General features: G+C 45.3%; 1 protein-coding gene across 1 annotated transcript in view; it reads right to left on the reverse strand.

Moving 5' to 3' along the window:
• Positions 1–5,201: 5,201 nt before the first annotated feature.
• The window catches only part of rflnb (refilin B), a 38,273-nt gene continuing 18,127 nt past the window's right edge, over positions 5,202–25,347 (reverse strand). The window contains exons 2-3 of the mRNA XM_072242795.1: positions 13,458–13,567; positions 5,202–7,624 (exon numbers count right to left, since the gene is read on the reverse strand). Of these exons, the coding sequence (XP_072098896.1) occupies positions 7,315–7,624; positions 13,458–13,567 (420 nt within the window). The 3' untranslated portion in view covers positions 5,202–7,314. The remainder of the gene's footprint in view (positions 7,625–13,457; positions 13,568–25,347) is intronic.

Consider the following 25,347-nt stretch of genomic DNA (forward strand, 5'->3'; position numbering starts at 1 on the left):
GACCTCGCTTGGTCTGTACATACTGGCTCCGGTGAAACAAGCACAACAGCCCCTCTTTCAACACACAGTTGAAGTAGTTGGACATGAGTCCTCAGATCCCAAGGATTTTCTACAGGGGCACGATTGAGAGCATTCTGACTGGTTGCATCACTGCCTGCTATGGGAACTGTACCCTGGACTCTGCAGAGAGTGGTGCGGACAGCTCAGCACATCTGTGGATGTGAACTTCCCACCATTCATGGCATTTATAGTGACAGGTGTGTAAAAAGGGCCCGAAGGATCATTGGGGAGACGAGTCACCCCAACCACAAACTGTTCCAGCTGCTACCATCTGGGAAACGGTAGCACAGCATAAAAGCCAGGACCAACAGGCTCCGGGACAGCTTCTTCCACCAGGCCATCAGGGGATCAATTCACACTGATCAATTGTATTTCTTAGCTATATTGACTGTTCTGTTGTATATCTTACTGTACATACAATTTATTACAAATTACTATAATTTGCACATTCCAGAGACATAACATAAAGATTTTTACTCCTCATGTACATGAATGATGTAAGCAGTAGTCAGTTCAATGTCACCCCAACCCTCAGTCATCAAGATCCATTATTTCTGCGTAGTGTGAATGGGTCTTGAACTATTTATTTTAAATGAAATCCCCTACTAACCTGTCTTATGGTGCAACATGACTTCCTGACAATAAAGGCCACAATATTTAGGGAAAATGAAAACCTCTTTCCATATCTCAGGATTCGCTTCTCAGCAAAGGCAAATGTGATTTTTTTAAGAAATGTACCACCACCACTGCACCAGCAGCTTTTGGCCTTTGGGAAAGGGGAGCATTTGAAGCTCAAAACCAACACTTTGTTCATGATCCATCTTCAGAGATGGGGACTACATAGACTGAGCAAAAAGCACAGGGTTATGTTGGGGGGGGGCGCTGTGAAAATATGATCCAAATCTCTGTGTAACAGTGGTACAGGAACCTGAAGACACAGAGACATGCACATGTGCATGCACGTGTTCAGCAACAACTTCTTCTCCTCTGAATGGACGTTGAATTCATGAACACCACATCACTACTTTTATTTTGCACTGAGTTAATTTAACTATTTAATGTGCAGAGGGAACAATGCCCATGTGACCAATTAACCTACCAACCTGCAAGTCTTTGGAAAGTGGGAGGAATCTAGTACACCCAGGGGAAACCTATACAGTCATGGGAAACATACCAACTCCTCAGAGACAGTGGTGAGTCACTAGCGCTGTAATAGTGTTACACTTACCAAGATTCAAGTTTATTGTCACATGTACATCAAAACCTGGTGAAAGGTGTCATCTGCATTCACACCCATTGTGTTAGTAACTATTATACTATTAGCTGTGAAGCACAGAACACCTCATTGGCACACCTGACACCATACTCCCAAAGCAAGCAACCCACTCAAGTTTTTTTGTGTGACAAAAAGTACTAGAAATGCTTCAAAAGATATTCTCAAGGACTCCTATGGGGAAGTAATACAACGTTTTCAACTCCACAGAATCCCTGGCCCATGACTGATTAAAAAACAGTGAAGCATACAGAAAGCACAAGAACAGTCTTTACTGACATAATGGAAGCCCAGTGGAAAGAAAGGTGCACTACATCGTAGCTATCAGGAAGAGTTGGAGTCACTTAGCCCCTGTTAAGACCAGTCATAACGCACCCATTTATTCCAATGTATTCCCATCAACTCTCTCCAGATTCTCCCACTCAGCTACATACATATTAGGAGCAATTGAGTGACCAATGGGCTCACGTGTGTTTGGGTCCCAGAAATAAACTGGACAAAGCCCACACAACTCCACATAGACAACACTTGAGGTCGGGATTAAGCCCAGGTCGCTGGAGCTGAAGGGCAGCATTCCCATTAGCTGTGACACCTCCTTGTAGTGGCATCCATCATTAAGGACCCCCATCACCCAAGACATGTCCTCTTGTCATTGCTGGCATCAGTCAGGAGATACAGGACCCTAAAGGCATACACTTAACATTTCAGGAACAGCTTCTTTCCCTCTGCCATCAGATTCTGAATAGACAATGAACCATGAACACTACCCAGTTCTCCTTCCCCCTCTTTTTGCACTACTTAATTAATTTTCTTCTTTTAATATATACTTTTAATTGTAATTTATAGCTTTTAACTATCATGTACTGCTGCTGCTGCAAAACCACAAATTTCATGACATATGCCAGTGACATTAAACCTGATTCTGTTCACAGTATCCATTTGGCCCATCAAGTACTTAACCCATATGTGGCAGAGTCCCAAGAGCATGTGGGATTTTCAACAGCCTCCTCAGAATAAAAAGTTAGTGAGTCCATCATTCATCACGATGCTTACGGACTGCTAAAGCTGTACAAGATTCAACGAGCCCTGCCACCACAAACAGCCATCCAGAGAACTTTGCAGCCTGCATCAATGGGTATAAATCAAGATATATCCATTGTGCTGCAGACTCAAGTTCTAATTCGGCACCCATTTCAGTAAAAGTGCATGAAAAGTGGTGGAAATTCAATGCCAACATTAAATTGAAACCATCAAATACAAAATTCTGCCTTTGTGAGCCAGTGTTTTTTTTAAATACGAAGGTGTTGTAATTTAACCTTTTCAAAGGTGTGCTGCAAAAAGTTAAAACTTTAATCCACATCAGACCACAGAATTCTCAAGAACTAAGAATCCAAGAAACACATGCACTGAGAAGTGAAGTATTTTGATGATCGTGGTGCCAGGGTAGCATAGCAGTTAGCGCTATGCTATTACAGCTCAGAGCGTTGGAGTTTGGAGTTCAATCTAAGAAAGTTTCTACGTTCTTTCCGTGTGTTTCTTCCACGTGCTCTGGCTTCCTCCCCAACTCCAAAGACACACCAATTAGCAGGTTAATTGGTCATTGTAACTTGTCCTGTTTTAGGCTTGGGTTAAATAGATGGGTTGCATGCTCTATCCCTAGATAAAATTTAAAAAGTAAATAAATCATATGACATATCAGACAGTCGCTCTCGAGAACCAACTTACCACGATGTTCAGAATACTGATGTTTGCACATAATGTCATTCACTTTATCCTCTTCCACTCTCCACCTGCATGCTCTGCACACAATCAAACCAGCACTGCATCAGATCTCCTCAACATATGGTATGTTCACTTGAATAGGTGCAGAGATTCCCTTCCTTGGAAGGGGCTCCTTTCATTTCCCCTCCAACATTGACCATAAGACAGAGAATTAGGCCATTCAGCCCATTGAGTCTTCTCTGCCATTCCATCATGGCTGATTTATTACCCCTCTCACCTGCCTTCTCCTCATAACCTTTAAGGCCCCTGCTAATCAAGAACCTTTTAAACCTCCACTTTAAATATACCCAATGACTTGGCCTCCACAGCAGTCGGTGGTAGAGAATTCCAGATTCACTGCCCCCAGGCTAAATAAATTCCTCCACATCTCTGTCCTAAAGGAACTTCCTTCTACTCTCAGGCTGTGTCCTCTGGTCGGACTCTCCATTATAGGAAACATCATCTCTGCATCCATTCCGTATAGGCCTTTCAATAAGTCAGCCAACAACTATGGACACGTGGTCTTAAACTCATGGTCACCCACTCAATGCAATTCCATAGAGAAAACTCAGTGGACAGTGCTGCAGGTTGGTATCAGGTCCTCTTCAGTGTGGATCCCAAGCCGGAATTCAGTAGAGTATTCATGGAGGAAGGAGAACTATGCCTGGACTGCTATTGAACACGAACACGAACACGAACACACACACACGGATGGCAGTGATAATTATACATTAGTGCATTAAGGAGGGTTCTAAAGAAGCTGAAAGATACTGATGACATTTATACAACTGTCACAGATCAGGGAAGTGTTTGCCATAGGCACATGTGAAATGATATTTCATTCTTCAGAACACACCTCAGACGAAAGCAGTAATTACTTGGGATACTGGTGGCAGAGTTAAACCAGATTTCACCATTCTTGGGGGGAAAAAAACCACATTAAACCAAATGAGACATTCCCATCTGGCATGACCTTTATTTTGTAAAAATAATATAATCAGGGTTTCAACACTTAACGATATTTATCTAGCCTATTTACTCTGCCGGGACAATATACTGCAACTCCAGACCATCACTCTGCACACAGACTTTGGACCTGATCAGAAAGCTGAAACCTTGAACTGTTTTACTCCAAGTGCCAATTTTTAATGTGGAAGCTGCTACTGGATTTTTATAATGAGATAAACATTGATGTTTGTGTGACAAAAAGCTAATTTGATCATGTTATAAAAAATGTACATCAATGCAGAGATTTCTGAACAGATAATGAAGCAACCCCAAACACTACCTCACTATTTTTGCACTAGTTAAATTTATATACACAGACCTCATTGCAATTTATAGCTTTTTAATGTATTGCACTGTACTGCTGCCACAAAACACGTAATCTCACAACATATGCCACTGATATTATACCCAATTTTGATACTGAAGCACAAATGAAATTCATCATTTGCATCAGCAACCAGCAGTCCAAAGATGTGCTGGGGCCAGCCTCTGCACGCTCTGTCGGCATGCTTCCAGTGCCAACATGGCATGCCCAAAATTTACTAATCCTAACCTGTACATCTTTGGAGAAAGGAACACCTGGAGGAAAACATGCAGTAACAGGGAGAAGATACAAACGCCTTACAGACAGCAGCAGAATTGTAGCTGAGTCATTGGCGCTGTAACAGTGCTATGCTAAATGCTTAGCTACAGTGCCACCGGGTTGGGAGTCAAACGGGCATTTCCTTTTAAGACTAATGATTTTAATCATTTTCAGTTACTAAACATGCATCAAGTAGAGCCAGTCTGCTTCCCAGCTTATCTGAACTATTTCAGGGCAAGTGTCACGTTTCAAAAACTGCCAGGATTGTGTCTACCCCACTGCCGCCCACTTAAATCACTGCTGGAAAGCCTAGACAGATATCCAGTATGCAACACCACATTTGTCAAGTCAACTGTGCGTGCAAACTTGAAACACTCACACAGTTGGTTACACTTAATATGCATCTTAACACATGCTCTTCAACCAGGTTAAATTCCCCTTCTCAATGCTAGCTTGAGATAACATTAAGCTGCACTCCACTGCTCCTGGAGGTTTAAGCAGAGACCAAATCAATAGTTGCATGCCATCTTGCACATTAACTTTATTAATGACACATTTGCAAACACATTAAAATAATCCATATTTATTGAGCCAGCTATACACATACGTACACAAGACCTGTACAGTTTTTTTAAAAGAACTGCTCGGGCTGAGTTGGGATTTTTGTGCAAACATTTGTGTCACATTTTAGTCAAGTGCTTCATTACAGAACCTCCCACCCCTCCCTTTTTGGTCTTTTTAAATGCCATGCATGAAATCTCTGAACAATTGGGAAGTTGTTTCACTGGAACCCTTCCTGTACATTGAAGTGTTTGAATGCTTTAAAGTGGCCAAATAAATCATCCCGACCCTTCCCCAGCCCAATCAAAGCAGCTAGCTGTGAAGTATGTTGCTGTTACAAATGGCTGGCGACAAATTCCCTTTTCCCTTCATGGCAATATCATTGTCTTGAAAAGGAGCTGCAGAATCAAGACATCAACACAGTCTAATCCAGACCAACAACCCTTTGGCTTACTTACTTCGGACCTTCCACTACATCTGACTAAGTCACTCAGCATTTTAAATAGTATTTTCACCATCTACATTCTGAAAGGTCATCGACCCCAAGTGCCATTGTTTTCCTCCCCACAGACTGAGTGGTCTGCTGAGTAATCCCAGCAACTGTTTCAGAAGCACCCATCTTTCCTACCCACCTATCAGTATTCTTCCCCTCAGTCCCTCCATCTCACATCTCCTCCACAACACAGCTTCGCATTAACCACACCCGGTATTGGATTGGTTGTGAACGGAGTCTGGTCAGTAGATCCCAGTTTCCATTGGATTACACCCTCAATACTGGGGTTTCAGCAACCAATTACACAAAAGAAGCGTTCTTAAAAATTACCGGAGCTACATAGTGTCATAGGAATTTGTTCATTCTCCAATATTTACATATCATTGAGTCAAAACACTCAGAAGGTGATAAGCCCCAATAGAAGTGCTGGAGGTTGCAACTGGTGACAGGTTGGGGAAAAGAGCACTTATGTACAAATGGGCTAGATGGGTGAATAAATATAGACAAGATTCCCGCTTTCAAGGAACAGTCAGATAACATTGCGGCAGGCTCTTGCCAAAAAGGCCTCTTACATTTTGTCTCGTTCTCTTCTCAGAACAGCAAACCCTGTAGTCGGTTAAAAACAACACACGTTTTCCATTTTGGTTAGAAACAGGAGATGGTGCTCTATGCATCAACAAACCCTGGAGATATTTCTACAAGGAATGAATAGCAACAAACTGCAAAACAGTAAATTACCTTCCACTGGGCAATGTTAATAACATGTACCATTACACTTGAAACTGCCCCACTGTCAAACTCCTAATGGAACTCTGCAATCCAGGTTGGAGCAGTAACGTCAGCCACCATTTAGTTACACACTTTCATCACAGACTTATGCGAGGGATCATGTTAAGATAACCTACTGCTCACATTAAAACCCAATGGTGCAAACTGAGTATTGCAAACCTCAGGTTTATTTTCACCAAACCCTCGAAAGTGGATGGTAATTTGGCCAAGTTCTTCAAAACACAATTGCTTGCGTAATAAATGCGAGAGGAATTTTAACTGTGCCAAATTACTTTCACAGCAAGCTGTCCAACGTGCGCAGTGGAATTTTATTGGAGTTGTGCCTTTGGGGGTCCCACCCCCCCCCCACTCCCCGACCCACCCATTTCGGCGACGGGCTGGACGCAGCAGCCAAGTCTGGCAGCAGAATCCTCCATTCCCCAAAAGGATCTCACATCGAGCATCAAGAGAACCTCCATCCCCACACAGACTGAAGCCTGGGCTTAGTGGCCGACAGCTTCCAACGCAACCACCCTCCAGCCCCACCGACAATCTTTAGTCTGAACATACTAAAAGGAATTCTAAAAAAAAAAATCAAATGCATTCTTGCACTATGTTTCCTAGCTAATACACATAATATGCCTTAACATTTCTAAAGGAAATCCTAAACTTTTGTGATTAAAAATAATTAGGAGACTAAGACACAAAGGGTAAAGAAACACAGTATTGAACAAGTTCAGAAGCAATTTGACAGTCGAGAGCTGAACTGGATTTCTGGGTGAAAACACGTCAGTGGGGAGCACCATTTTAACTGCTGCTGAAGTCTGTCACTTCGAGTTCCACACTGGACAAAAACCTCCTGGCCGCCTTCCTGCAGTTGTAATCCACAGTGGTGGTGTAGACAGTCTTTGCATACTTGGGGTACACGATGACTGCGCTGAGGAACCGCAGCGGTTTGTGCTGAAACTCGAACTTCAGCTCTGTCTTGTAGTTCCGCCACGTGCAGTCGGGAACACAGATGACTGTCTGGCTGCAGGAGCCAACTCCCAAGGTGTGCTGCAGGAACACATTGTTGACGTAATGCCGGTCTGAGTCATACTTCACGGAGGAGGTGTACCTGAAGCACAGAGACAAAGGACGGTTCATTCATTAAAGGCTTTTTTTCCTCCCCTCCCTGGGTTTAGAAGTCAACATGCCCATGACCCACTGCTCTCTCTCACTTTCATCCCATCAGCAATGAACAGCAACCCAGACAAACAGCTGCTATGGGAATTTTACTCAATAATGGAAAATAATCTTTATGGCGGATTCCAAGCCAATTATATTTAAAAACTAGTATCATGGCTCATCTTATCACAGAAGACAATTTTGCAACCCTCCCATGGGATGGGAGGTTGGGGAACACATTTAGCAAAGCCTATGTTTATAACTGAATAATTGAAAGGCCCGTCAGTCAAGCCAGTCCAGAAGCATTTGTACAGCACTTCTATAACAACAGCATTGCCCACCGGTTGCACAGTTCCGGAAGCCAGATACTGCAAATGCCAGAATCCAAATCCCACTACATTCACAACTGTAAACTTTTGTCAAAGCAGACAGGCAATTTGAGCTTTCCCACCAACATCCACTGGAGATGAAGGAGATGGTGATGGACTTTAGGAAGACCAAGCCAGCACTGCTTCCTGTTACTACTGATGGTGACGATGTGGATGTGGTGAGGACCTACAAGTACCTGGATGACAGACTTGAGTGGAGCACCAGTACAGAGGCTGTGTACAAGAAGGGCCAGAGTTGCCTCTATTTCCTGAGGAGAGAGAGGTCCTTTGGAGTATGCAGACCCTCTCCTTCACATCTTCTACCACTCTGATGTTGTCAGCAGTGTACTGGGACAACGGCATCAACACTGGTGATGCCGACAGGCTCAATAGACTGATTAGAAAGGCTTAATCTGTTATAGGAGGCAAAGTGGACACACTGGAGGCTGTGATAGAACAAAGAACCCTTCAGAAAATCCTGGCAATCCCGGACAATGGAATGGAATGGAATTCTTACATCCTTCACATACATGAGTAAAAATCTTTGTTACATCTCCATCTAAATGAGCCATCATAGTAACTTATAATAAATAGAACAGTAAGTGTAATATAGAGTACACTCAAATCAGTGCGAGTTCATCAGTCTGATGGCCTGGTGGAAGAAGCTGTCCCGGAGTCTGTTGGTCCTGGCTTTTATGCTGCGGTACCGTTTCCTGGATGGTAGCAGCTGGAATAGATTGTGGTTGGGGTGACTCGGGTCCCCAATGATCCTTCGGGCCCTTTTTACACACCTGTCCTTGTAAATATCCTGAATCATGGGAAGTTCACAACTACAGATGTGCTGGGCTGTCTGTACCACTCTGCAGAGTCCTGTGATTAAGGGAGGTACAGTCCCCATACCAGGCAGTGATGCAGCCAGTCAGGATGCTCTCAATTGTGCCCCTGTAAAGAGTTCTTAGGATCTGGGGGCCCACACCAAACTTCCTCAACCACCTGAGGTCAAAAAGGTGTTGTTGTGCCTTTCTCCACCACACAGCCGGTGTGTACAGACCACACGAGGTCCTCGGTGATGTGGATGCCGAGGAACTCTCACCCTCCGCATGCCACCTTGGCTGAACAGAGGAGAACTTTTAGTAATAGACTAAGACAGCTGTGCTGTTCCAAAAAGTGCCATATGAGGTCATTCTTACCTTTGGCCATTAGGCTCTATAATGAGTCAACCTATAGCTGGGGAAGTGACCAGTACCCCCTATTACACTGTTTAAAATGACGTTTTTTTTTTAATTCTTTCTTACTTCTCTTCTAATAGGTGTACATCTGTGCACTTGTAATGCTACTGTGACCCCAATTTCCTTTGGGATCAATATAGTATCTATCTATATCTGGTCTGTGCCTATTACCCTCTGTTCATATGGAAAGCAGAACATCAAACACTTTTTTTTTTAAAATTCAAGATTGTTTAAGATTCAAAATTGTCTAATGCCATTTCCAGCATGCAAGTGTAAAGGGAAACAAAACTGTTACTCTGGATCTGATGCAGCACAAAAATATAATAAAAAAGCATAGTAAATACAAATACATAAGATACATCGATTGTTTGTATGTCCATAAAGTGATCCACGTTACAGGAGTGTCTGTACCCAAGGTGACTGGGAGGAAATGATAAAGTAGTGGTGGTGGGGCATGGTGGGGTGGGTGGAGGTGTTGAACAGCCTTACTATTTGGGCTTCATCACACCTAGTACTGGTACCCCCTTCCCCAACCGGGCTGCACTCTCAGCTCACTGCTTTTCACACTGCTGACACACGACCGCACCACTAGATCTAATTTGAACTGATTCATCCAGCTCGCTGATGACACGACCAGGACTGGCCTCGGCAACAAGGAGGACGAGACGGCATGCAGAGAGGAGCTCCAGGAGCCGGTACGATGGTGTGACCACAACAGCTGGAGTCTCAATGTGGACGAGACCAAAGAGGTGACTGTGGACTTTCAGAAGGCGCAGGTTGACCACTCCTCACTGGCACGTACGCGGCTCCTCCGTGGAGAGTTAGGAGCACCAAGTTTGTGGGCAGACGATCTCACCTGGTCCTTCAACACCACCTCTTTAGTCAAGAAAGCACCACAGCATTTCCACTTCCTGAGGAGATTGTGGTGTGGTGTCCTCCCCTGCCCCAACTTTAACCTTTTTTTTAAAAACAGGAGCATCGTCAAGAGCGTCCCACCCAGCTGCGTCACTGGCTGATCTAGGAATTGCGAGGCATCTGACCACAAGTCCCTATAAAGGATTTCAAGGTTTACTGAGGGGTTCATCAGGGTCCCTCTTCCATCCAGAGATAATTATCAGGAGCACTGCATAAGCAGGGTCCTTAACATGGGCAAAGATCCATCCCATCCAACCAACAATCTCTTTGACCCCCTACCATCAGGCAGGAGGTACCGTAACGTGAGGACAGGAACCATCAGGATGCAAAACAACCTCTTTCCCCAGGCTGTAAGAGCACTGAACTCCCTTTCACCATGCAGGTCTCATCACATCTGAAGTACCAGTGGCGTTATACTATTTTACTTTTTAAACTTTTATCATAAATGCACCTTATTATTTGTGGTAATAGTACTATGTGTGTGAGTTATATGTACTGTGTTATGCACCTTGGTCTGGAAGAACTGTTTCAATTGGTGGTGTACATGTATACAGCTGAGTGACAAACTTGAACTTGAAGTAACTGGTTTTGAATCTAGCAGTCCTGACGTCATTGCAAGTACAGTACATAATCACTGAATGGTGCTGGATGCGCACTGGGAGTAGTGTTCAGTTCTGGTCACCTCATCATAGGAAGGGTGTAAAAGCTTTAGAGGGAGTGCAGAGGAGATTTACCTGGCGCTGCCTGGATAAGACAGCATGTCTCAATGAGGATAGGTTGAGCAAGCTAGGAGTTTTCTCTTTGGAGCGAAGGAGGATGAGAGGTGAATTGACAGAGATGCACAAGATAAGAGGCATAGATCAAGTGGATAGACAAACCTTTTCCCCAGGGCAGAAGTAGCTAATACAGGAGGCACAATTTTAAAGCTGTTGGAGGAAAATACAGTAGGGTTGCTAGAATTAATTTTTATTTTAAAAAAAACAGAATTCAGTGCATTAAACGGCCGGCTGGTGGCACAGTGGCATCGGCACTGGACTCCGGAGCGAAGGCTCCCGAGTTTGAATCCAAGTCGGGCTGCCACTCCACACACACCGCACCCCCCCCCGTCCCCCCGGGCACACCTTCCATCCATGCCGGGTTGAGCGTTGAGCTAGCCTCGTAAAAAACAAGGGTCGAGTCAGGAACGTTCATATCATGACCCGGTTAATCCTGACACTACGCACCAGACAAGAACGGCTGACTGTCTGGTGCGACACGCTAGGAAGGAAGTGCATTAAACATCCTCCCAGGAGTGGTAGTGGGGTTAGATACGCAAGGGGCATTTAGGAAACTTTTAGATAGGCACATGGAAGATAGAAAAAGAGAGTGTTATGTAGGAGGGAAAAGTTAGATTGATCTTAGACTGGGTTAAAAGGACAGCACACATTGTGGGCCAAAGGGTCTGTAAAGTACTGTAGTATTCAATGTTTTCCATTCCATATTCAGCAACCGCAGATTATTTCTGAAGCATAATGTTGCTCAACAGGCAAAAAAAAGCACATTTTTCAACAAGAAGGGTTAACAGAAGCAACCCGTTATCTCAAACAAACTACACTTGACTCACACCGCTAAAGGCATTAACTCGGGAAAAACACCCACATAGATGAGTAACTTAGGAGTCATGCTGGGGCCCAATGGGTGGGTGACAGAGAAAGAGAGAAAAAACAACAACACACAAGATGCAACATGTTATTTCATCAGATAACAGCAGCTGAGTGTTTGTGGGACGAGGATGACGCACAAGGTGAGGCTGGGCTGGTTAGGTTTTCATTCACTGCGATGCCAATGAACTGGAACCCAGAAATCAATAAAATTGAAATCTTGACGTAGTCCAACAATATCAATATCAGGAATGTGGCGACAGAACAGAGAGACCGAAGGAAACAACAGACAAGTGGCGGGTACTATCCTTTAACTATCAGGCTCCTGAACCAGAGTGGAAAAATTCACTCACCACAACACTGAACACAAACAAATAAAGCACATTTTTAAAAGTGAGATGTCTGGGATAATCCACTAACCGGCTCAGAGTCCGGGTTCTTAAATGGGTTTTCAAGAGTTCATTCAGACAGTAGTCAGGTGTTTCTATCCATCTCCCTTCTGGGCAACAAGCTCTGGACCCTTATCGTTCACCGTTTTTCTCACCTTCCCTTCAGCTGCACATGGGCACCATGGTGGTGTAGAGGTTAGTGCGACACTACACAGCTTGGGGCATCGGAGTTCAAGAGTTCAATTCCACCATCATCTGTAAGGCCGACATCCCACCTCTCCCGGAACTTCCGGGAGTCTCCCGCAACTTCCGGGAGTCTCCCGCATATTAATAGTGGCTCCCTGATGCCCGCAAGTTATATACAATATCATGGAAATCAAGTTTTTTGAGAGCGAGCGAGAGAAAAGCAAGGGAGAGCGCGAAAGCGACCACGAGAGAGAGTGCACACGCGACAGCGAGAGTGAAGGCAAGCGAGCGTGCGAGCGAGAGACAGCGAGCGAGAGCGCGCCAGCGACCACGAGAGAGAGAGCACGAGCGAGAGCGTGCCATTGCAGAGTGTTCCAAAAAAAAATAAAACGTACGTCACCCCAGACTACTCTAAAGTATACCCCTGCCTAATAGGGGTCAAAAATAATGACAGTGTTGCTCGCTGCGCTGTTTGCAACAGTGACTTTTCTATTGCCCATGGTGGGTTAAGACTGTAAAAGACATGTTGAGGTGAGTTTAACAGGTGTCATTTGTTCATTAGCATAGCTAACGTTATTTAAACTAGCTGGCTAGCTGCTAAGGAGCTACTCTATTGCAGACATCCCACCTCTCCCGGAAGTCTCCCGCAAATTGATGGTGCTACCTCCCTGAAATGAGTTTTCGCAGGGTGGGATGTCTGGTAAGGAGTCTGTGTATCCTCCCCGTGAAACGTGTGGGTTTCCTCCGACAGTCTGAGGATCTGCTTGGGGAGCCCACGAGTATTGCTGTGCTTCTGGCAGCTGCCTAGCATTCCCATAACTTACTGACCTTGCTTCGATAGAATGTGGGGGAGCCTGGGACACCCAGAGGAAACTAGCTGTTCACAGGGAGTACGTACAGACAGAGCAGGTGTTGAACCCCAGTCGCTGACATTGCAAAGCGTTAAGCTAGCCACCACACTACTGTACCACCCGAACAGACCAACGACCTTCGGCCATGCATCAGCGATCCATGGACATCTCGACCGGTCAGGGAGAGGGGGAACCCACTAATCACCTGATCTCCTTCGGTGGCAGAGGGTCAACTTCAACTCCTTCTCCGAACGAGAGTGGGTGGAGTCTCGGTCCAAGGCCAGCATTCTGGAAAGTGGAAGTAATCAAAGGGTCCTGCAAAGAAAGAAAAAGGAAAAGAAATGAACATACAAACAAATGGGTAGGCCACTTGAACCAGAGTCTACTCAAGCATTCAACAAATCAGCGGCTAATCTGAACAAAGCCAGCTCTGCATTCCTCCCCCCACCCCATCTCCAGTAGCGAGTGATCCACCTTCTTGCTCAAAGTTCTAAGTTTAAAAGTTCAAAGTGAATTTATTATCAAAGTATGTATATATCACCATGTACTGATATGGATTTTCTTTCAGGTATTCACAGCAGGATAAAGAAATGCAATAGGATCATTGGAAAACTACATCAAAGACTGACAAACAACCGATGTGCAAAAGATAAACTGTACAAATAAATGACGTGTTACGAGTCCAACACTGCTGCCAACAAATCCAAACATTCTGTACTCACTGATCTTTGAGGAAGGAAGTTCCAGTGACTCAGGACCCTCATAATTACACCTCATCTACCGTGAAGTGAGTCACAGTAAACTTATTAACCAAGTACATGTACATCACCATATACTACCCTGAAATTCACTTTCTTGTTGGCATTTACAAATACAATAGAATTATGAAAAACCATGATGACCGACAATATACAAAAGACAAATTGTGCAAATAACTAAGTAAAACTAAGAGCACAAGTTGTAGAGTCCTTGAAAGTGAGTCTGTAGCACTGTTCCCTCCAAGCGGCATCGGTCGGTGGCCACACAGTGACCGAAATGCTGCCGCACACGTAGCCTTTGTTGCCGTGTAGATACAATTGACAAAGTGAAAGGCCTACTTGCACTTACAAGTTCTGATGTTGATATCGCGCCTATTATTCAATCCATTCAACATGGGTATTGTCACTCGGATAATAAATTTCCTGCTGATGAGTTAAGGGAATGGCAAGCTTTTGACCCAGTTTTGAATTTGGAAAAGAGAATATTGCACGACTGACAAACAAAATACCTAGCTACTATTACAAACTAAGACAGAAGCATTGCCTCAAACTAGCGCAGCAATACTGATTTTAAATATGTCTTCTCTGGGTAAGTCAAGACTGGTTCAATTAAGACATTCACTAAGCTGATGAAACGAAGAATTTGAAGAACTGCCAATTCTTGTTGACATCCTTCGAACATTTCAATCTTCTAGTGCTGACTGCAAATGTGGATTCAGTCTGATAAATTCAATCAAATACAAATCCAGAAACTGACTAGAAGTGGAACATTTGGGTGATCTAATGAGGATTAAAACACATCTTTCACCTGAGTGCAAAATTAATCTGGACAGTGTTTATAGAAAATAAATTTCTAATTAAAAAAGTTTACAAGGCGTAAAAGATTTTCTTTGTTGTACTGCATTTCATTATATCCTTTCATAAGTGATTTTTCAATTGTTGTTCTAAATATTATAGTTTGTATATTTAAAAAAACCAAAAAACTAAAAATTAAAGTGCCGCGTAATTTTCAGGCAGAGTAGAAATCTCCTGCTCAGAGCAATGGTTGGTCCGCTCAGCTGTAAATTAGAGAGAACGTTGGTCTGTAGGTTGTGGAACAGTTCAGTGTTGTGGTGCGTGAACTTATCCACACTGGTTCAGGAACCCGATGGCTGAAGGGTAATATTATTCCGGAGCCTGGTGGTGTGGGGCCAAAAGCTCCATTACCTCCTGCCCGACAGTAACTGTGAGAACAGAGCATGGCCCAGATGGTGGGGGTCCTTGATGATAGATGCTGCCGTCTTGCAGCAGAACTCCTTGCAAATGCCCTCAGTCCATTTCAGGCAAAGCCCTCCCCACTGTTTATTATTGCTGTTGCAAGACAACAAATTTCATGACATGAGCCAGTGACTTTAAACCCAATTGGGATTCACCACTTTCTGTACCCATTCCTAGGCACTGACGCTCCCGTACAAGACTGCGATGCACCCAGTTAGTATACTCTATACTGTATCTACAGAACTTTGTCAACGTTTTAGATTTCACCAGCCTCGGTCTGACATTTAGTGGACACCTAGGTTTTGAAGGCATTACCAGTCACCGCCTTTCACAGGAGTTCAAAACAAATAACCATTTTGTCCAAGAACATCTTGTCTTCAAAAAGAAACAATGACTATGGAGACATAACCATCCTTCCAACATTGATACTGTTCCAAACAAGAATGGGAGAAAAGTGATCAGGGATGACCAGGGCAACCCCAACAATTTGATCACTCCCAATGCTTTCCACATCCACCAATTCACTTGCAACATTAGAACTTTGAAGTCCAAGCCTATTGACAATACTGAGACAAGACCTCCCGATACCTCTCGGCCCTGGGACAGTAAACAGGGGTGTGGGTCGGGCAGGCAAAAAGAGCAAAGTGTCCCAGGAAAATAAACTCTTCAATGCCATTTACGTTGGGCTTCAAGTAGATGATGAGGTATTTAAGGGTTTTATTCCAGATACATCACTACAGGTGGAGTTTTACCATGAATTCATCAAGGTCCAAACACAGATAGTGCAACACTAACCGGACTGCGGGGGGATTGGGGGGCTCTGTTTCACTTTACTTGGAGCAGCTGGGGTTGAAGTGCAAAAAAAAAAATCCACCTCCATAACCAATCCGAGAATCCATCAATGACTGGGAAAGCAATTAGTTTACCAGCTCCCACCTGAATGCTTGAGACAAAGAATGGGCGGGAGAAAGAGGGACTTGAGGAAAGTCGACAGGCTGGAAATGCTGAGGGTCAGGGCGACCGCACACGGGACACGGGCTGGCTCTGACCTGTGGGCATGGAAGCTCTTGCTCGCTTTCCTTTCGTTCGTGGGCTGGGGTGACAGAGTACTGCTGTCAGAGCTCACTTAGGTTTCAGTTCCTCACCTACTGTCCCCATTATAGTCACAAATAACAATCCCCTCTTTTTTCCCAACAAATGCATATTGCTGGACAAGGCAATCAACAGAGCTTTCAGGCCCAGTGGGCATATCGTACCAATCCGTCAAAGCACAGAGCTGACAAGCCAAATAGTCTTTCCTTGATCCGCTCTGCATCACTTGTTCTGAAGGAGATTGCCTCTACTGCCAAGAAAATGGAATGACTGAAATTGTTCAACAGGCAATAAAAGCATTACTGCATTATATCTACAACAAATCCTAATTGGTTACATACTTTAGGGCACCAGGTAATTACCAGTTTGTCACTCTTCATCTCCTCTGACAAGGCACAATTATCGGTAATTCAAGGGCAATTTCCCCAAGATAAACACGCCAGCATTCCCCGATTATCCCTTAATTATTAGGCTCCACTATTTATCTATTAGCAGAGCTGTCAGCCTGCGACCTGCTGTGTTGAGGCTGTTTCTGCAGGTCGGTAAGTAATCAGAGCTGTGCTACTCTCCGGCCCAAGAGTCAGCTAAGTTTCCATTCAATCCTCACTCAGTAAAATGGTCTCTCGGGGAACAACCATCACCTGAGTATAATGAGGGAGCATTTAGGCCTCTGACATGCCAAAACACCGTCCAGGCAAGGACGTCCTGATCTGAAATTCCCCTACATCGTAGGTCCAAGCCATCAGAAGTTACAGGTCATTTCCTCTCTTATTCAGCAGCTGATAGAAGACTGCACCGATTCAGATTCATATATTTATCATCTGTACATCAAAACAAAGTGAAATATGCCGTTTGCATTAACTAACACAACCCAAGAATGTGCCCTTGGCTGGACAACACAGAGCACAACACAACAGCAGTGAAATAAGCCCATTTCCTTCTTCCCTCCTACCCACACGGACAGTCCTCTAGGCCTCCAGGCTTGGGTCTTCAACTTCTAATAGTCCAACGATCCCTGGACTAGCCAGTGACAGGACCCACAACCCCACTCCTCCAAATCAGGGCTCAGTGACACGGTCCTTTGTACCTCCTGGTTGCACGGGCACCTGATCCCAGGATGCACCAACCTGAGGCAGCCCAACATCCATTGACGTCCCTTCGTCACCCGTCCGTGTCACTGGGTCTTCGAGATGCTGTGGATAGCCGACAGGTCAGGCAGCATCCCTGGTCGATAACCCTTCGGTATTGGGAGAGAGAAGACAAGCCATAAACTGAGTGGATGTTTGTGGTCTCCTGTTGCTGTAGCCCATCCACTTCAAGGTTTGACGTGCTGTGCATTCAGAGATGACCTTCTGCGCACCACTCTGGTAAGGCACGATTATTTGAGTTGGTCACTTTCCTGTCAACTTGAAGCAGTCTGGCCATTCTCCTCTGACCTCCCTCATTAACAAGCCATTTTTGCCCTCAGAACATCACTCCATTGGATGGTTTTTGGTTTTTTTGCACCATTCTCTATAAACTCTAAAGACTGTTACACATGAAAATCCCAGGAGATCAGCGGTTTCTGAGATACTCAAACCGCCCTGTCTGGCACCAACAATCATTCCACGGTCAAAGTCACTAAGATCGCATTTCTTCTCCATTCTAATATTTGGCCTGAACGACTTGACCACGTCTGCTTGCATTTATTCACTGAGTTGCTGCCACATGATTGGCTGATTAGATATTTGTATTAACGAACAGGTGTAACCAATAGCCACTGACTGTACATTTTAAGCTGCAGAAAGCAGCAGGGATGGAGGAAAAAGAACAATAGTGTGTGTCTGTGTGTGTGTATCACCAGGATTGAACCCAGGTCACTGGAACGGAGAGGCATCAGCCTTCAAGCTATGCCATGTGCTGTGCAGATGCTGGGCACCTGAAACAAAAACAGAAAATGCCAGGGGTACCTGGCATTCCAGCGGCATCCGAGGATGGCAGAACCCGGAGAGAAGTGTGGGGGAAAGTCACCACAAGTTAGTGGCTTATCATATAGTTAATGGGCCAAATGGTCTTATGTCAGCAGGATGGAAACAAAAGGGGGGACGATTTTCCAAATTACACCTGTAGTTCTGAGGGAAAAATAGTCCATATGGCTTCATCTCCAGGTAGAAAGAGGGAGGGACAAAAAAAAAATGAGTAAGATACTCCAGTGCGCAGAACATCTGATACAGCATCATCCAAATTCTATATTTTGTCCCAGAAAATATCCCAGGACTCACTCCAAGAATAGCAGTGGAAAAGTGGACTAGAACCTTAGTGTAGTACGGGAAAGCAGTTTGCAACTCCCAAGCACTTAAGTGACCTCACACGCAGGTCAAAACTGAATTTCAGTGTCATATCTGTGCCAATGAACTACAAATATTCCACGTTTATTTCTTATACCACAGTTGCTCAGAGCCAGCAAGCTCTGAGGAACAGTTTTGTGACCTATTTATCTGATTTTGGTAATATGTCTGGTGGGGAGGGGGTGGGGGGTTACTGCAGGCCTCACTTCTGGCAGCTTCACAGACATCGGGTCCCTCGAGGGGAATCGTACGTTAACCGTAGGTTCACTGAAGGCACACAATAATTGCAAAGTGACAAATGATCTGCATCAAGACCTCAATCAATATTCTCACTTAAGATAGCCTGCAGTCATCACATTGTTCCCTCGTTGGCCACAGCAGGACCTGGTTCAGGTCGGGTCAAGTCTGGCAAGGCGTATGGGCTCAAGCCGGGTCAGACGCCGCCAGCCTGCCTTGGTACTTCTTCCAGACTGACTGCATGCATGCATCCATCAATCATCAATATTTGGGTTAATTTGATCACGGGACATGGATCCTGTTCACATCAACACTACCGTCCATCCTGAAGCACCTCAATTCTAAAACCCAACATAGTGGGCAAATTTAATAAACAAAACAGGCCAACAGATCAATTGCACAATCATTTCCTAGGATTAGTACTTTTTTATTTTAAACTGATCCTGATCCCACACAGGAGATTAGTGTGCAAACTTAAAGCACACGGTATTGGGGGTAAGGTATTGGTGTGGGTGGAGAATTGGTTAGCAGACAGGAAGCAAAGAGTGGGAATAAACGGGACCTTTTCAGAATGGCAGGTGGTGACTAGTGGGGTACCGCAAGGCTCAGTGCTGGGACCCCAGTTGTTTACAATATATATTAATGACTTGGATGAGGGAATTAAATGCAGCATCTCCAAGTTTGCGGATGACACGAAGCTGGGTGGCAGTGTTAGCTGTGAGGAGGATGCTAAGAGGATGCAGGGTGACTTGGATAGGTTGGGTGAGTGGGCAAATTCATGGCAGATGCAATTTAATGTGGATAAATGTGAAGTTATCCACTTTGGTGGCAAAAATAGGAAAACAGATTATTATCTGAATGGTGGCCGATTAGGAAAAGGGGAGGTGCAATGAGACCTGGGTGTCATTATACACCAGTCATTGAAAGTGGGCATGCAGGTACAGCAGGCGGTGAAAAAGGCGAATGGTATGCTGGCATTTATAGCGAGAGGATTCGAGTACAGGAGCAGGGAGGTACTACTGCAGTTGTACAAGGCCTTGGTGAGACTACACCTGGAGTATTGTGTGCAGTTTTGGTCCCCTAATCTGAGGAAAGACATCCTTGCCATAGAGGGAGTACAAAGAAGGTTCACCAGATTGATTCCTGGGATGGCAGGACTTTCATATGAAGAAAGACTGGATGAACTGGGCTTGTACTCGTTGGAATTTAGAAGATTGAGGGGGGATCTGATTGAAACGTATAAGATCCTAAAGGGATTGGACAGGCTAGATGCAGGAAGATTGTTCCCGATGTTGGGGAAGTCCAGAACGAGGGGCCACAGTTTGAGGATAGAGGGGAAGCCTTTTAGGACCGAGATTAGGAAAAACTTCTTCACACAGAGAGTGGTGAATCTGTGGAATTCTCTGCCACAGGAAACAGTTGAGGCCAGTTCATTGGCTATATTTAAGAGGGAGTTAGATATGGCCCTTGTGGCTACGGGGGTCAGGGGGTATAGAGGGAAGGCTGGGGCGGGGTTCTGAGTTGGATGATCAGCCATGATCATAATAAATGGCGGTGCAGGCTCGAAGGGCCGAATGGCCTACTCCTGCACCTATTTTCTATGTTTCTATGATTAGTGACGTCACAAAATAACTAAATTTTCAGCTAAATTTTTCTTCGGCCCTTGACCTTTTCCACCCATCTCCTCCCAGCTTCTCACTTCATCCCATCCACCTGGCTCTAACTTGTACTCCTCCCCACCTTCTCATTCCGACTTCTGCCCCCTTCTTTTCCAGTCCTGAGGAGGGGTCTCGGCCCAAAGCGTCGACTGGTTGCTGCTTTCCAGAGGGAAAATGCTGGCTGAGATCCTCTGGCGTCTTGTACATGTTACTCCGGATTTCTAGCATCTGCAGAACCACTTGTGCTCAGTCACAAAATAACCACTCAGCACCTTCTCTAAACAAAAAGAAATGCATCAATCTTTTAAATTACCCGAATTTAGTACCTCTGCAAGGAAGTTCAAGACACAAATTCTTCAGCAAGACAAACACTAACTCGGCCAGCACCTGCTATCTTGCCAGAGCAGTCCAATCGTGTTTTTTAAATGAGGGTCTCCCCTCCCCTTGAATGTGGCACCCCAGAGAGGGGGAAAAAACCCATTCACGTTGTCTCAGATTGACCGCTTATAATTTCCCCCAATGGCAAGCAGTGTTCAGGAGGCAGCTCTAAGGCTTCAGAAGGCTCTGAAGATTTGCTGCTGTATGGTTTACGATGCTTGAACCCATTGCTGTTAACTGTCTCAAAAACATGTTATGATCCAATTAATGCCAAGATCGAAAAGGTACTTTGTGGACTTTAATCTAAACGAGATTAAGTTTCAAGGTTTAGCTCCAAACAGATTTTTCAAACTTTAACAACAATTTGGCATTTATTTAGCGATAGCGCGTGTAGTAGGCCCTTCCAGCTCTTCGAGCCATGCTGTCCCTGGACAAACCTGACTAATCCCAACCTCATCACAGGACAATTTACAATGACCAATTAACCAACTATGTCTTTGGTCTATGGAAGGGAAAAAAAAATTACATCGAGCAGCCAGGGAAAAATCCACGCATTTTCCATGGGTTGACGTACAGACGGCACCAGAATTGAACTCTGAACTCCAGCATGCCCCGAACTGTAATAGCATCACACTAACCACTACTGTGACCTTGTCTGGGAGCAAATGTTCTGCAGAAGCCTCTGACCCCAGTGAGAATTCTTTTGGTTGGAAGATGTTGGACTTGTCTATGAAGTACAGGCCATCACCACGATAGGAAACTACTTAATAGACACTACCTCTAAGCACATCTTTCCCTCCCCCCCCCTCTCTGCATTCCGCAGGGATCGCTCCCTACACAACTCCCTTGTCCATTCGTCCCCCCCATCCCTCCCCACTGATCTCCCTCCTGGCACTTATCCGTGTAAGTGGAACAAGTGCTACACATGCCCTTACACTTCCTCCCTTACCACCATTCAGAGCCCCAAACAGTCCTTCCAGGTGAGGCAACACTTGACCTGTGAGTCGACTGGGGTGATACACTGCGTCCGGTGCTCCCGATGTGGCCTTTTATATATTGGCGAGACCCGACGCAGACTGGGAGACCGCTTTGCTGAACATCTACGCTCTGTCCGCCAGAGAAAGCAGGATCTCGCAGTGGCCACACATTTTAATTCCACATCCCATTCCCATTCTGACATGTCTATCCACGGCCTCCTCTACTGTAAAGATGAGGCCACACTCAGGTTGGAGGAACAACACCTTATATCCCGTCTGGGTAGCCTCCAACCTGATGGCATTAACATCGACTTCTCTAACTTCCGCTAGGCCCCACCTCCCCCTCGTACCCCATCTGTTACTTATTTTTATGCACACATTCTTTCTCTCACTCTCCTTTTTCTCCCTCTGTCCCTCTGAATATACCTCTTGCCCATCCTCTGGGTCCCCCCCCCTTGTCTTTCTTCCCGGACCTCCTGTCCCATGATCCTCTCGTATCCCTTTTGCCAATCACCTGTCCAGTTCTTGGCTCCATCCCTCCCCCTCCTGTCTTCTCCTATCATTTTGGATCTCCCCCTCCCCCTCCAACTTTCAAATCCCTTACTCACTCTTCCTTCAGTTAGTCCTGACGAAGGGTCTCGGCCTGAAACGTCGACTGTACCTCTTCCTAGAGATGCTGCCTGGCCTGCTGCGTTCACCAGCAACTTTGATGTGTGTTGCTTTAATAGACACTACACTTGAATGAGCTCCCATAATATTAAATTCAAAAGTCTGACATAACATACATATTGCCTCTCACCCCTCTTCTGGAAATTGTTCTTATTTGCTTTTGAAGTTGTTCTTTACAATACAAATGAAACCCATTCGTAATCTGGAGCCAGGCTGTATTACAGAACAGAGGAGAAGTAAGAGTCACTGCATTAATCAATCTCAAAGCCCACCACTGAGGGCCAGGATTCTTAGTCATCTCCAAGGACAAACGCAAAAGTGAGGCCACTTCTGATACACACTTCTCAATCCATTACATGACACTCAGCGGCCAATTTACAGGTACAGGAATGGAACCCGGTGTGGGGTCAAGTACTGTAGCCCATCCACTTCAAGGTTCGATGCCAGGCAGCATCTAAGGAAAAGAGTGAACAGTCGATGTTTCGGGCAGAGACCCCTCATCAGGACACAGTACCATTTAAGGGGGAAAGTCCCAATCCTTCCCCCTCCCTCCCCCACCCCCAAACATGGAGGCAAGATCCTCTACAGTTCAAATAAGACAGAACATCAAAAAGCAGCCTGATCCATTCCAGATTAACTAACTCCACAGCAGAACCACACACAAGTTATCTTCTGCCCCACAGTAAAATGAGCTTGGTGGATGGTCCCTTGAAAAGCAAGCACCACCCCAGCATGCAAATTCTTGGTAGGCAGATCATCAATAGTGTAACCAAACCCTGGCTACTGCTTTGGTTAAACAAAGTATTAAATGGATCCAGCCATTGAAGAATCGAGTTCATTAGCAATAGCAAGTTGGAATAATCCAGCCTCGCTTGAGGCTGCAGAAAAACAATTTCCTGTGCAAAATGCTTTCCCAACAGTCATGCATCAGGAACATTATTAGTATCGTGTGAGCAATGTTTGCACAGAAAACACTGGTTCCTTTCTGGTCATATTGTAGAAGGGCACGAGCTTATTTCAGCTGCGGGTGGGGGGGGGTGGATTTATTGTGTTCCCATCCAGCCCCACCCCACATCACCAAAATGAGACGCAGCATCCTCAGTCTCACATCCCTAATCTCCTTCACACACTTCTAAACACTTTTATCGTCTCGTCTCAAACTAAATTATGTAACTGTCACCACATACTACCTTGAGATTCGTTTTCTTACAGGCACCCACAGGAAAAAAAAAGAATCTACAAAAAAAAACCATAAACGTACAGAAATTATATATAAATCATACACAAGAGAACAGAGCGAGTCGACAGCCAGGTCAGAAACGGCTAGTACAAGGGGGCAAAGTTTTAAGACTGGTGGACAGTATAGCAGGGGGTGGGGGAGATGCCAGGGCAAATTTTACTTATTTATTGACATACAGTGTAGAACAGGCTCTTCTGGCCCTTCAACCCTCCACTTAACCCTGGCCTAACCACAGGGCAATTTACAATGGCCAATCAACCTACCAACCGGTAGGTCTTTGCACTGTGGGAGGGAAACCCACGCGGCCACGGGTAGAATGTACAAACTGCTTACAGGCAGCGGCGGGACTTGAACCCTGGGCCGCTGGTACTGTAAAGCATTAAGCTAGGCTCTACACTACCACGTTCATTACACTGCGGTGAGTGATGGAACACCTTGCCAGGGCTAATGGTAAAGGCAGACAAACTAACAACATTTAAGAGACTCTCAGACTGGCACATGGATGTCAGAAAAATGGCAGGGGAGGTGGGGAAGCTGTGTGGGAATGAAGGGCTGGATTGACCTTAGCGTAGGTTAAAAGATTGGCACAACATTGTGGGCCGAGGGGTCTGTACTGTACTGTAGGGGTGTATGGGGTGTCAGGGAGGGTTAGCACCTCTGGTGGGGGAACATGTCTCGTCCTTTTCAGGGCGGTTAGTCCACCTTTGGTCCCCACCTGGCACTCAGCTCTCACCTGTGGCTCCCCGTAGCTGTTCGCATGCGACAGCAGCCACACCCCGGGCCAACGGCTCTGACAAGCCCGCTAAACCAGGTGAGGGTAGCCGACAGGTCTCAAACCCTCGGTGAGATAGGGAGATACCTATGCCAGCATGTGAAGACAGACTCTGGTGGATTGAGCAGACGAGACCAATGGAAGGTCCAACGGTCAAGAAGGCGGTCTCTGCAAGTGTCGTGGAACGTGTAGAGCACGACAAGACACAGAAGACATCCTGGTCATCCACTGCACCTAGTCCCATCTCCAGCCATCTCGATTCTGTCTTGCCACTGGATCCAGGTGGGAATTGGGAAGCGAGAGTGAGGCTGACACTGCGCAACTCTCCCTCACTTAAATCCAGATCACGCGCTAGTCTCGACACCATCAATGGTGTCGAGGTCTTCATCGACGACGATGATAGACGAACAACAACTATACTGTAGTATTCTGCGTTCAGTACCTGCAGAGGTGAGATAGGCCAACCATCCTGGTTGTTTCCGACTGGGATTGTTTGCTGTTCACAGGCCTGTGGAGGATTTCTGTTGCAAACAAAGGCAGACCAACAACAAATGCGCAAAAGACAAACTGTGCAAAAAAAAATAATGAGAACGCGAGTTGTTTCCGGTGCAGGTCAATGGAACCAAGCAGAATAATAGTCTGACATGGACTCGATGGGCTGAAGGCCCTGTTCCTATGACTGACTCTAAAAGAGTTCTTGAAAGTGAGTCTAGTTCATAGAATCAGTTTG

The sequence above is a fragment of the Mobula birostris genome, chromosome 25 (genome assembly GCF_030028105.1).
Source record: "Mobula birostris isolate sMobBir1 chromosome 25, sMobBir1.hap1, whole genome shotgun sequence".
NCBI classification, from domain to species: Eukaryota; Metazoa; Chordata; class Chondrichthyes; order Myliobatiformes; family Myliobatidae; genus Mobula; species Mobula birostris.